Below are 13,710 nucleotides of genomic sequence, written 5' to 3'. Positions count from 1 at the left end.
GGGCAGAGACAGAATAAAATCATTTAGGTTGCTTTTTGTTGTTGTTTTTGTTGTTGTTATACAACAAACATAATTTATAAGAAATTCACAAGTTCCACTAAACAATGAGTGTACAGACATAAGTAACTGAATATTCAAAGACAGACATGCTGAAAGAGGAGGCTGGCATACTGCTTATCTGTCACAACTGGAAAGGTAGCATTGCCCTCATTTGCAAGACAATAATATTTAGTTGTAGACAGGGGAGTAAAATATTTTAAACAAGCTTCAGTCATCAAACAGTGAAGATCCTCCCTTATGAAGCTATTTAAAATTCCCCAAGTTTATCCTATCATCCCTTAAATTGAGATGGACTGTTTAAAGGATCTTTTTTTTTTTTAAAGATTTTATTTATTTATTTGACAGACAGAGATCACAAGTAGGCAGAGAGGCAGGCAGAGAGAGAGGGAGAAGCAGGCTCCCCGCTGAGTGGAAAGCCCAATGTGGGGCTTGATCCCAGGACCCCAGGATCATGACCTGAGCCAAAGGCAGAGGCTTTAACCCACTCAGCCACCCAGGCGCTCCTGAAGGATCTTTTTAAAATGTAAATGCCACCACACTTAAAATCCTTCAATAGATATCCAATGTTACCAGATAATGGTAAGACTCCATATTCACACAAGGGCTTTCCATTTTTCAATGCCTGTGTTTGTCTGCTACTTTATCTGTTAATACTCTGCCTTGCACTTCGATGGTGTAATATAAATACTTTACACTGTCACTTATACCTAATCCTTTGCTTATGGTGCATTATATATCAGGAATGCTGTATTAGTTTTTTTATTGCTGCATAACAAATTATCATAAAACTAATGGCTTGAAACAACATAAATTTATTATCTTACAATTCTATAAGTTAGAGGTCTGACATGAGTTTTACTGAGCTTAGGTCAAGGTGTTGGCAAGCCTGCATTTCTTTATGGAGTTTTTCCAGCTTCTTAGGCCACCTACATTTTTTGATTCAAGGCTCTCTTTCTCCATGCACAAAGCCAGCAAAATTACATCTCCTGTGCCTTTTGTCCATTGTCGCATCTCCCCCGACCATAACTAGGAAAAGTTCTCTGCTTTTGAGGATTCATGTAATTAATTTGGGTCCACCTGGATAATCTAGGATACTCTCCCTATCTGAAGGTATCTAACCTTAATTACATCCACAGAGTGTTTTTTGCCAGATGTGGTAATATATTGATAAATTTCAGGGATTAAGACATTGACAATTTGGGGGGGGAATATTATTCTGCTAAGAAAAATGCCTTTCTTCAACTCTTTGAGATTTCTCCCATTTAACAATTCAGTAGGAATATACTTCCTCTATTAATACTGGCTGACACTCCAAGCATAATAAATTCATACCTAAATTTTGTTCCCTTTCACAGTGTACTGATTTCTACAATGTAATTTCAACAAATATTAACTCTTTTTTTTAAAGATTTATTTATTTATTTGACAGAGAGAGAGAGATCACAAGTAGGTAGAGAGGCAGGCAGAGAGAGAGAGGAGGAAGCAGGCTCCCTGCCAAGCAGAGAGCCCAATGCAGGACTCGATCCCACGACCCTGAGATCATGACCTGAGCTGAAGGCAGAGGCTTAACCCACTGAGCACCCAGGCGCCCCCAAATATTAACTCTTAATTGTTTAAATGTTGTTTGCTTTTGCCAAAGTGTAAATCCTATGATCTACAAATGTCTTTATACCTTACTTATTTTTGCATCCCTATTGCTTAACATATACTTGGACAAAGAAAGACTCAATATTTGTTGAGAAGTTTGTGAATTCATGACAGACCATCATTGAATAAAATTGCTGCTCATTTCCTAAGCTTAAAACCCTGAGCATTTTGGGGCCCCTGGGTGTTGTAGTTGGTTAGGCATCTGACTCTTCTTTTCAGCTCAGGTCATAATCTCAGGGTCCTGAGATCAAACCCTGCATCCAGCTGAGCTTAGTGAGGAGTCTGTTGAAGTTTCTGTCTCCCCTTGCCCCTCCCTATGTGCATGTTTCTCTCTCTCTAAAATAAATAAATAAATTCTTTAAAAAAAAAAAAAATCCTGAGCATCTCTGTGAACAGAGGCCTGAAATTATACTGTGTTAATCACCAGAGATTAGAGCATGTCATGACTTCCTCAAGCAGCTCTTGTCCTACAGTCATGCCAAGCCTAACGGAAAGTCTATAAAGTCCACCAGAACTTTGCTGTCTGCTTTGTGAAAAGCCAAGAACTGCCTCCACTGTTATTTCTCTCAACTCAAATCTATTCTTACGACAGTGTCCACTATCTCACTTTATTTTCCATATCCAAACTGACATGAAATTCTTTTTTTTTTTTTTTTGGATGGAAAACCAAACTGTAGGCTTATTGGTTTTATTTTACACAGTGCCATATAATTTGTTTCAATTAATAAACTAGATGTTTTTGTTTCACGTAGGAATATTCTTAGTGTTGTTTGCCTTTGGATTTTATGGTATATTAGAAATTCTAATTATAGTAAATAAAAGTACTACTTAAACATGGTGTACCAGAACAGTTGTAGGAAATCAAGAAAATAATGTCAAAAACAAGATCTGTTATGTGCCTTTCTCTATTTCCTTCTTAGAGATCTAAATGTATAATTGATAGACTCAGAAAAATAATTAGCTTCAATGATCATCATTATAATTTAGACTCAAAGAAAATAAGTTAGAGAAAATTAGTCCAGCCCTTTCACTCTGTAAGGGAGGAAATGGACACCCCAAGTTGATGACTTGCTCAGACTTAACCATCGCGCATGAATGATTAGTGGTAGACCAAGAAGCTAGTTTGCCTGCCTCCTTCAGTGCTCTTGCTCAGTTTCCCCTTTATGCTTAAGGGGGATGTACTCAAATGTTGGGTTTGGTGCAGATTCTTCCAGACTTCTACTTTCAGTTGGTGTTCCCAAAGGGAGACAATCCTTAAGGAAAATGAGTGTATGCTTAGAAATTCAGAATTAACCTTTGTGATGAAGTTATTTCTTCAAGATCCATTGGTAAAGCTCACTTGGTAAAGCTCACAAGCCCAGCAGAGGTAACAGATTTGTTGATCCCTGGCCTTCATTATTATCCTCATTGTTACCCTCTCCCATTGGAGATTTTTTCCAAAGATCTTCAGAGTCTTCAGATGACCTCCAATCAGTCTCTGTACTTAAAAAACAGCATGCAGGTTATTGTCATTTGGTGACAAAATTTTGCTGAGTATCAAATGTTCGTTGTATACATCTGTTCTTCCAGTGAAGCCTAAAAAGTCTTAAGTGAAGCTGACCATACAGGTGATGTCTTCAGGCATACAGAGCCCATGGAATGGCCTCGACCATTTGCCAATTGCTTTGTAAGTCACTTTATCGTAGATTTGATGACTTTCTCCCACGACTTTGCAAGAAGAACTGCCACCTGACATCCAGGCAGTTGAGACAATGTTACAGCAGCCTCCAGATGCAAGCAGTCCCAAGCTTCTGGACGCACCTTGGGAACAGAATGTGGAAATTACAGAGCTCTCAATAATTCTCAGAGCAGAGATTGTGTCTTCTCTGGCCTCTGTGGTAGTATTCTGATCAGTCTGACATGAAATTCTATCGACGTTTTTCTCCCAACCATCTATCAATTTTTCCTGATCTATTTCTTCTGCCATAATCCTTATCCAAATCACCATCCTCCCATGCAAGAATGTTTTTATCAGGTCTTAATTTGGACCCTTCCTTCAATCTTACTCTCTAATTTGCTCTCTACTTTGCAGCCAGAGTGACCTTTTGTAAAACAACTTACATTATCCACTTACTTAAAACACTCTTATTTTCTCTTACTACAATTGGGGTAAAGAACAGTCTATGGTCCTAAAAAACCACCCCGCCAACCCCCCACTGGCCCCAGCCACGATCTGGCTGCTGTGTCTTTTTCTACCTTACTTTGGGTCAAGAGGCTGAAAACACCTGGACCTCTTTGCTATGGACACCATGAAAACTCAGGCTAGTATAAATAGACAACAGCTAGAGAACAAAGATGTACAAATGGGAAGGAGCCATGTAATTCATTGATTACAATGAATTTTTGATTTGAAAATAAAGAACCAGAGCCCAGAAAAATGCAATGCCTTTCTTAAGGCCACACAGCAAATGATAACTGAAATGGTTATAAGTGAATTTCAGAGTATTTCCATATAGTCATTTGTTTTGATGCTTAACTTCAACTTATTAAAGTAGATATTATAAGTCCCAAAAACTTCTGAAAAAAATTCCAATGGGGTAAAAGAAGGGAGAAATTGGAAGAAAGGAGAATTACTTTTTTTGAGTTAAAGAACATGTCAGACCTAATTTATTCTAGACCTTCCAAAGGTGAGGGCACTGTAGGGTTGGTTCTGGATGTGGTAGGTGGAAGAATTGAAACCATGAACAATGAAGGAAAGAAGGTGCTAGGATTTCACCCTCCTTCATGTGTTGTCAGATTTGTAGGAGGGAATAAGATCTTGGATGGGTTAATTTTGTGTTCTGGAGAAATTAGGCCAGATGTCTGAGAGGCAAACATAGTATATACACTTAATTAACAATATGTGATTTATTCCATACTGTACCAAATACATTATGCACAGTATCTCATTTAATCTTTGTGGTAAATATCTGAAGTAGATATTATTCTTGTCCAAAATTTATGGCTTTGAGAAATTAAGTGATTACTAAAATTGCAGGCCTGAGGACTGAACTCAGGTCTCTTTGGGGCCACTTGCCTTTGTTCTAAAGTTTTATGTTATGCCATCTTCCAGGATATAAACAAAACAGAAAAAAAATGAAAGAATTGGCTGTTCAGGGGATAATGATAGGCCAGATGTGCAAAATGGTGGTCCACAGGACGAAGCTTGCAGAATAAGGCTTTGTTTCATTCGTAAAACTGTGAATTATTTAAAAATTGAACTAGTTCTCAACCTTTACAAAAATCATGAAATTTTACATAAGAACCTGGGTATTTTCTATGCTACATTGTAAAGAATTTATTTTCATATTTTATCAAGTATTTTTTCAAAGCAACTTTTTGACTTGGTGCTATTCATATACAATAATATACTTTATTATTTCTAATTATCTAAACTTTTTTTAGTATAGTTGACCCACAACATAGTATTAGTTTCAGGTGTACAACATAATGACTTATGGCCAATTAATCTGTGACAAAGGAGACAAGAACATACAATGGGGAAAAGACAGTCTTTTCAATAAATGGTGCTGGGAAAACTGGACAGCTAAATGCAGAAAAATGAAACTGGGCCACATTCTAACACCATACATTAAAATAAATTTAAAATGGATTAGAGACCTAAAGGTGAGACCTGAAACCATAAAACTCCTAAAAGAAAACACAGACAGGAATTTCTTTGACATTGGCTGTAGAAACATTTTTCTAGATGTCTTCTCGAAACAAAAGCAAAAATAAACTATTAGGACTACATCAAAATAAAAAGCTTTTGCACAATGAAGGAAACCATAAACAAAGCCAAAGGCAACCTACTGAATGGGAGAAGACACTTACAAATGGCATGTCTGAAAAGGGATTAATATCCAAAATGTATAAAGAATTTCTACACCTCAGCATCAAGAAAAACTCCTGAAAATCTGATTTTAAAATGGGCAGAAGACCTGATTTTTATTTTCTTTTTAAGAATCAGCACATCTATTACTATCGGCCCAGCATTCTGGAGTTGAGTAGTTAAAACCCTTAAGACAGGGTTTGCCAGAGATCATAACCTACCACTTGCTATTTGTCTTCCACAATTTTTCTTCACTCATTTACCTTACTAGGTGGCCTTCAGAGGGATTTGAGTTTATGTTCCCAGTTCTAAATTTTCTTTGAGAGAGGTAAATGAGAGAGTAGTCTTGCCTTATTATAGGTTTAATATATGATTCCACGTCATGAATTTATTTCCGTACCATGACCTTCTCTTCTAGGATCCAGGGCCATAGATCCAAATGCTTAATTGACTCTACTTTTTAATGAGAATAATGATAATAATAATACTTCACAATTATTGATCATTTACTAAATACCATATATTATACCAAATGCTTTACATAATATATGGTACCTTATTACATTTATTCCTCTATTAACCCATTAGGAGGTATTATTATCTATCCCTGTTTGGCAGATGAGAAAGTAGGAGCTTATAGGAGTAAAAAAACTTTCCTGGACACACAGCTAGTAAGTGATATAATCTGGATTCATCTCAAGCCTATTTACCTGAGCTTGAATTCTTAACCACTACACACTCTCTGTGTTGCATAGACAGTTGATGCTCAGTATCTTCAAAATGCGATAAATTAATTCTTCCCTTTAGGCCTGTTCCTTAGAAAGAATTCTTTATCTCACTAAGTAGAACTCTCATATACTTAATTTTTCAAAACTCAAACCAGGAAGTAATCTTCATCCCTTCCTTCCTTGAAATATAGTATATGGCATGGTGACTATAAGTTAATAGTACTGTTTTGTATACTTAACATTTGCCAAGAGAGTTGATATTTTTTTTAAAGATTTTCTTTATTTATTTAGAGACAGAGAAAAGAGCATGCAGAAGCAGGAATAGTGGCAGAAGGAGAGGAAGAGAGAGAATCTCCAGCAGACTCCACATCAAGCACAGAGCTCAATATGGAGTTGGATCCCTGAGATCATGTCCTAAGCTGAAACCAAGAGTTGAATGCTTCCCTGACTGAGCCACCCAGGTGCCCCAAGAGAGCTTTTCTTAAGTGTTCTTATCACACTACAAAAATTATGGACTATGGAATGTGATGATATATTAATTAGCAGGATTATATAATCATTTCACAATTCATATATCAAAATATCATATTGTACACCTTAAATATATACAAGCTTTATTTATCAAGTATACCTCAATAAATGTGAAAAGACTGGAAGGTAGGAGAACAGTTAGAAGAGACACAGTAGTTCAAGTGAGAGATAATATTAATTAGACTTAAAGTGGTACCAATAGAAATAGAGGCATGTAGCTTTATGGTTTTCCTGAGGTTTTGTGTGTATATAGACAACCAAAATACAAACCACCCATGACACTCACACACATATTCTATTTTATTTTGTTTTGCATAAGTACCCTTGGATCTTCCACATGTAACACCCAAGATTCACGTATATCCCTCATTGCAGAATGAGGCACTGGTTGTGGAAGGCATAACCTGTTAAGAGTTAAATGTCAGGTGTGCTAGATAGCATCAGATTAAGCCCAACTTCAAATGGGAACTGACTTCACATAAACCTTGTAGTAGAGGTTTTTTGTTTTTTGTTTTTTTAAGATTTTACTTATTTATTTGACAGAGAGAATGAGAGGGCATAAGCAGGGGGACTGTAGAGAGAGAGGGAGAAGCAGGCTACCGGCCAACCAGGGAGCCTGATGTAGGGGTCAATCCCAGGACCCTGGCATCACGACCCCAGCCAAAACAGATGCCAAACCATCAAGCTACCTAGGCACCCCTGTAGTAGATGTTTTATCTTTGGCCCTTTGCCACTCCCTTTCTTGATCCTGCACTGTGCAGGAACATGACATCCTCAATCTTCCCTCTAAATGTCTAAAACCCTACTTAGCAGCATTTTATCCAGACTTGTTTTCCTTACAAATACCTCCAAGACAAAATTACAAACACTGTATTGACATATACTACTCAAAAGATAATTTTTTAAAATTTTTATTTTAATTCCAGTATAGTTAACATACAGTGTTATATTCATTTCAGGTGTACAATATATTGATTCAACAATTCTATACATTATTCCATGCATATCACAATAAGTGTACTTTGTAGTCTCCATCACCTACTTAACCCATCACCCCACCTATCTCCCCTCTGGTAACCATGAGTTTCTTCTCTATTGTTAAGAGTCCGTTTCTTGCTTTGTCTCTCTTCTTTTTTTCCTTTGCATTGTTCCTTAGATTCTGCATATGAGTGAAATCATATGGAATTTGTCTTTCTTTGTCTTATTTCACTTAGCACTTATTTCACTTAGCTTATTTCACTTAGCATTTCACTTAGCATTATACTCTCTAGCTCCATTCACACTGTTGTAAATGGCAAGATTTCATTCTTTTTTATGGCTGAATAATGAATTATATATATATATCTTATATATATATAAAAGATGTGAAAGATATATATATATCTTTCACATCTTTTTTATCCATTTATCTGTTGATGGACAAGGGTTATTTCTATACTTTGTATCAGTGTTTTTGATTTTGGGGGTAAATACCCTGTGGTGCAATTACTGGATTATAGAATAGTTTTATTTTTAACTTTTTGAGAAACCTCCATACTGTTTTCCACAGTGGCTGCACCAGTTTGCATTCCCACCAACAGTGTAAGAGTGTTCCTATTTCTTCACATCCTTGCCAACACTTGTTGTTTCTTGTATTTTTTATTTTATCCATTCTGACAAGTGTGAGGTGATGTCTCATTGTAGTTTTGATTTGCATTTCCCTGATGATGAGTGATGTTGAGCATCTTTTCATGTGCCTGTTGGTCATCCGTATGTTTTCATGCCTTCTGCCTATTTTTAATTGCATGATTTGGTTTTGGATGTTGATTTTTATCAGTTCTTTATATAATTTGGATACTGACCCTTTATCAGCTATGTCATTTGCAAATATCTTCTCCCATTCAGTAGGTTGCCTTCTAATTTTGTTGTTTCCTTCACTATGCAGAAATTTTTTTAAATTTTTTTTTTTTGAGGTAGTCCCAATAGTTTATTTTTGTTTTTATTTCCCTTGGCTCAGGTGACATACTTAGAAAAATGTTGTTGTGGCTGATGTCAGAGAAATTACTGCCTAGGCTCTCTTCTAGGATTTTTATGGTTTTAGTTCTCACATTTATGTTTTGAAAGACATATATTTTTTTTTCTTGGGCAAAGTGATGGAAAAATTGTAGTGGACAGATAAGAGGGTATAAGAAATGATCTCTTTTTGATTCACAGGTTTATGATTTTTCTGGTATGGTCAGTGCCTCAACTTTTTTCTACTTATCACCTCCCCTTCCTTCACTCCCCTGTTCTCTACTTTTCCCTGACATGCTAGGGAACAATGACAATAGAAACTACTTCAAATATTTCTTTAGATGCATTATTCTCTCTCTCACCTCTGCCTCAGTTTTGTATATTCTATTCCTTCAGATAAGACCATAATTTTCCTGTTTGATTGCCAAACTCCAGTATGTTTCTTATACTGTGCCAACTCAAGGAAATCTTTCCTGACATTGTTTCCCCCAACTGAAAGAAGATATTTCTCTTTTTGCTCCTATATCAACTTCTTTTTATTTTGAGCAACCCAATTAACATATGACTGTATAATAAACCATCCCCAAATTTAGTGTCTTAAAAAAACAAACAAGCAAACAAACATTTATTGAGCTTGCAAATCTGCAGCTTGGGCTAGGTTCAGAGTAGGGTTGATTATTTTATTTGGTACCACCTGGAAAGGTGGGGAAAATGGGGTTTGGAATAATATGAAGATTTATTTACTCACTAGTAGATGATAATGATCCAACTAAGGCTGAGACCTTAGCTTGGTCTATTGGCTGAGATATCTACATGTGGCTTCTCCCTGTGGTCTCAGCTTCCTCTTGGTATGGTATTCGCAGGCTTTGTTCAGAAAGCAAGCATTGAGTGAGATAGATATATAGATGGAAATAGAAATAAAGATAGAAAAGGAGGGAGAGAGAAAGTGTCTGGGAGGCATATACCTGTCTAAAACATATCACCTTTTGTGACCTAGCCTCAGCAGTCCTACAAGATCACTTCCTAAACATTCAATTCATTGAGGCAGTTACCAAGTCCTACACAGTTACAAGGAGAGAAAAAATGGACTCCATCTCTTGATGGCGGAGCAACAAGTTTCTGGAGGAAAATGTAGGATTAGAATTACCTCTTTGGCCACTTTTGGAAAAGTACAATCTGCCATGTCATACTGCCCCAATCAGGGCAAAGATAATTCTGCAAGAGCTGTGACTTCTGATCATTCCTTCATGTATTTGTTAAGTAAATAAATAATGGTCTCCTCCATTTCATGGACATTGGATATTATAAAAGATGAAGGAAGGAGTAAGGCTACACTTAAGTAATTAGTGCTTCTAAGACTAGACCCAACTAACAACAAAAGGCATGGGTTATGCGATCTCGGATCTGTTTGGTCTTCACACTGTAGACAATGGGGTTCATCAGGGGAGGGAATAGGAGGTACACAAAGCCCATGATCACTTGGACCAGATGAGGTGCCTGCTTCCCAAAGCGATGGATGACAGACAAGCCAATCATGGGAGTGTAAAAGAGGAGTACAGCACATATGTGGGAAACACAGGTGTTAAGAGCTTTGAATCTCTCAGCTTTGGATGCAATAGACAGCACAGTACGCAAGATCAAGGCATAGGAGAAGAGAATGAGCAGTGAGTCTATACCTACTGTCGAAACAATGACAAACATGCCATAGATGCTATTGGCTTTGATGTCTGCACAGGCCAATTTCATCACTTCCTGGTGGAGGCAATAAGAATGTGAGAGAACTGGGGACCCACAATAAGGGAATCTTTTGAGCATAAAAGGCAATGGGAAAATGAGTGCTACACTGCGGCCCAGGGAAACCAGGCCAATCCTGCCAATGACTGTGTTGGTGAGAATGGAAGCATAGTGCAAGGGGAGACAAATGGCCACAAAGCGGTCAAAGGCCATGGAGAGTAGCACAGAAGACTCCAGGAAGGACAAGCAGTGAATGAAAAAGAGCTGAGCAAAACAGGCATCATGACCAATATCTCGTGCCCCAATCCAAAAGATGCCTAGTACTGTAGGGAGGGTGCAAAGAGACAGACCCAGGTCAGTCAGAGCCAGCATGGACAAGAAAAGGTACATAGGTTCATGGAGTGAGGGCTCTGTTTTAATGATAAAAAGGATTGTACAGTTCCCCAGGATGGAAACCAGGTATATAAGGCACAATGGGATGAAGATCCAGATGTGCATGTGCTCCAACCCAGGAATGCCACTCAGCAGAAAGGTGGAGGAAATGTTGCAGTTGCTTTCCAGGGATCCCAAAGTCATTGTGTGTGGAGGGAAGAGGAAAATTGGATTCCCTCCAAATTCTTGAAATGAATTCAGAAAAAGCTAGGGATTATCCCTGGGAAGAAATTAGAAAACAAACCAAACAAAACATTAGAATCAGCTAGGACTAGAATTATACAGCTCTTCCAGAGGTCATTTCTTTCTGGCCCCTTATTCCCTTTAAACATTGTTTTAGAATTTTTTTTCCTTTTTTCTCCTTCAAGCTAAGATATCTGACACTCTTCATTATTCTTGTTGGTTATACCTAACTTTGCCTATCCCTTTTGAGGAGATCGTTAAACACTTCTCACCTTCCTCTTTTCCACTAGAACGAGAGTTCCAAAATTTCTTTCAGCTTCTCTTCGCTTCCCTTCTCTTACTTTACTTCCTTTGCTATTCTTTTATCTCTTTCCTTCCTTACTTCCTCCCCCTCTATGCCTTCTCTTCTCTTCCTTTCTTTCCTTCCTCCTTTCTATCCTTCTTCCTCTTCTCTCTCTCTCTTTCTTTCTTTCTTTTCTACTTCTGCTTGACTTCATCAGGTACATACAATTGCTAAGTGTAAACACAGATGAGTCCTTCACTCATCTTCTCATCTCATCTCATATGGAAGCCTAGCTTGATCTAGACGGCTCATATGTGCTACTCAACTCACATAATTGCAGTTAGAACTGGAGAGTGAATGAATGGCTATCTGTAAAGTGATACTTGACTGCTGAAGTACCATATCAAAGCTCTGATTCTCCTATCAGTCAGTAAACTACATTCCCTAAAGATCTAGAATTCAACTGCTATGAACCTAGGTGGGGGAAAAGACTGAAGCATCAACCATGACTACACCCCCAATTGCAAGACAGAGTCCATGAGAGTCCACAGAATAGAAGCCAATAATGCTGGTAGGACATATTCTCTAGGTTAGGAAATGAAGGTTCATGAGAGTATAGTTACTGGGAAGAGGTCTTATGCCAGTTTAAGCCTCCTGAGTTTCAGAGCAGTCATCTGCCCACTTCCAATTCCTAACACCACTGGAATGTGAGATTAAAAAGGGCAGGGGCTTTGCTTTGTTTATTTTTGTAAAGACAGTGCTTAGGCCTTCAGGATTTTTTTTAATGCATGAATGAAAGTTAAATTATTTAGTTAGCTGTTACTAACTTGGTGTATATTTTATTGCTTTAAAAAATCTTGTGAATAAAGTTCTATTAATAATACCATATTATAGATGAAGAAACAGAGAATTAGAGAAAATTAATATTTCTAAGATCAAAGATATAATAAATGGCCAAAATGAGATTTGAACTGATTTTTCTCTAGATTCCTGGATCTCAACAACCATTACACTTTCTTCCTGCATAGAGGACAATTCACTGTCAACTAGAAGCAGCAAGCATAAGGTCAGGGGCTTAACAGACCTCCAAAAATGTTCTGGCTATTTAGCTAATTTAATAATAAACTTACTAGAGACATACATGCAAATATATATGTAGACATTTTCTTCCTCACTCCAAACACCAGTGAAATTAGTTGCCAGTGTCATTAACTCACTGTCCACTTGAAGGTCAGATTGGCTCTTGTGTGTTGTTCCTCAGCTTCTGCTTCTGCCATGGTCAGTGATCACCACCTCCTTCATCAAAGTGAATTCAGAAGAGCTGTGATAAACTTACCTGTCATATGACAGGCAAGCTACATGGTGGTTAACAATATAAGTCATAAAACTTAAGGCAGGAAATCTTTTGACATGAAAATGAAACAGGTAGTAAAGAAAGAATATACATTGTTTAATAATATAAAAGTTTATTTATAATACCTGATGCACATCTACTGTTTGTCAGACACTGTTAGAAGCATTGCAAAAGAAATAACATTGCAAGAAAAACCTTGCAAGTTAATATTATTACCTTGATTTGCAAATGAGGAGAGGCTTACAGAATTTGATGATGTGCATTAAGTCATACCGTCAATCACTGACAGAGCTGGAATTCAAACTTAAATTTCTGGAGTTCCAAGGAGCATTCTGGGCAGCTTTTAAGCTGAGACAGCCTGAAATGGGTGAAGATTGAATGACAAATAATAGAAATAGCCTTTGTGCCCCACCTTCTTTTAGCTCAAGATGGACTCTTTTTGGAATCAGAGATTGTGCATCACATTTTAAAAGACATAGGGCAGAATAGGGATCAGAGAGAGAGTGTTGAAGGAAGTTGAAGGAAGAGACCTGGACATAAAAGAAAATCGAGAGTAGTGAAGCAGGAGGTATCTGCCTGGGAAAGATCACCTTTAGCTTGTTGTCTGGGGAGATCTTAGTGAGGTAACTGTTCTAAGGGCTTCTTATTTAAAGGTCTTCAGAGTTTCAATTATCAGATTTGGTGAGGATTTCATTGTTCCTGACCAGTTGAAAAAGCAGCTGTCTGGAGTAGAAGGGAGTTGGAAATTTAGCAAATGGCCGGCTCTCAGTTGTTCTTGGAGAATACTTCCTAGGGGTTTTGGGCAAGTTCAATGGCTGCTTCCAATTCTATCACTCGGACTCCATGGTCACCCAAGAAAATGTCCTTTCATGTCACAGACAAGCTTTTCTTTCAGAGGATCACTCTGCTTCTGGGC

General features: G+C 37.5%; 1 protein-coding gene across 2 annotated transcripts; it reads right to left on the bottom strand.

Moving 5' to 3' along the window:
• Positions 1 to 3,767: 3,767 nt before the first annotated feature.
• LOC111159495 (olfactory receptor 51G2) lies at positions 3,768 to 11,118 on the bottom strand. Of its 2 annotated transcripts, XM_022522013.1 has the most exons (2): positions 10,203 to 11,118; positions 3,768 to 3,802 (listed from the first exon to the last, which is right to left on the bottom strand). In XM_022522013.1, the coding sequence occupies exons 1-2, from the start codon at positions 11,116 to 11,118 to the stop codon at positions 3,768 to 3,770; spliced, it is 951 nt and encodes a 316-aa protein (XP_022377721.1). The 2 variants fall into 2 exon arrangements, with proteins under 2 accessions (XP_022377721.1, XP_022377722.1); XM_022522014.1 differs by lacking the exon at positions 3,768 to 3,802 and having other exon boundaries at positions 10,177 to 11,118.
• Between the last annotated feature and the right edge of the window lie 2,592 nt (positions 11,119 to 13,710).

This window comes from Enhydra lutris, unplaced genomic scaffold, assembly GCF_002288905.1.
Source record: "Enhydra lutris kenyoni isolate GAN:26980312 unplaced genomic scaffold, ASM228890v2 scaffoldscaffold68, whole genome shotgun sequence".
In the NCBI taxonomy this organism is placed as follows: Eukaryota; Metazoa; Chordata; class Mammalia; order Carnivora; family Mustelidae; genus Enhydra; species Enhydra lutris.
The sequence above is the reverse complement of the archived record's forward strand: the minus strand, read 5'-3'. Positions and strand labels throughout refer to the sequence as shown.

Excerpts from the sequence above, each read along its gene's own strand:
- LOC111159495 (XM_022522013.1), bottom strand. The coding sequence starts at position 11,118 with ATGACTTTGGGATCCCTGGAAAGCAACTGCAACATTTCCTCCACCTTT. Across the intron at positions 3,803-10,202 it reads GACCAAACAGATCCGAGATC|TTGTTTTACAAAAGGTCACT; the intron begins GCATAACCCATG and ends GGATAATGTAAG.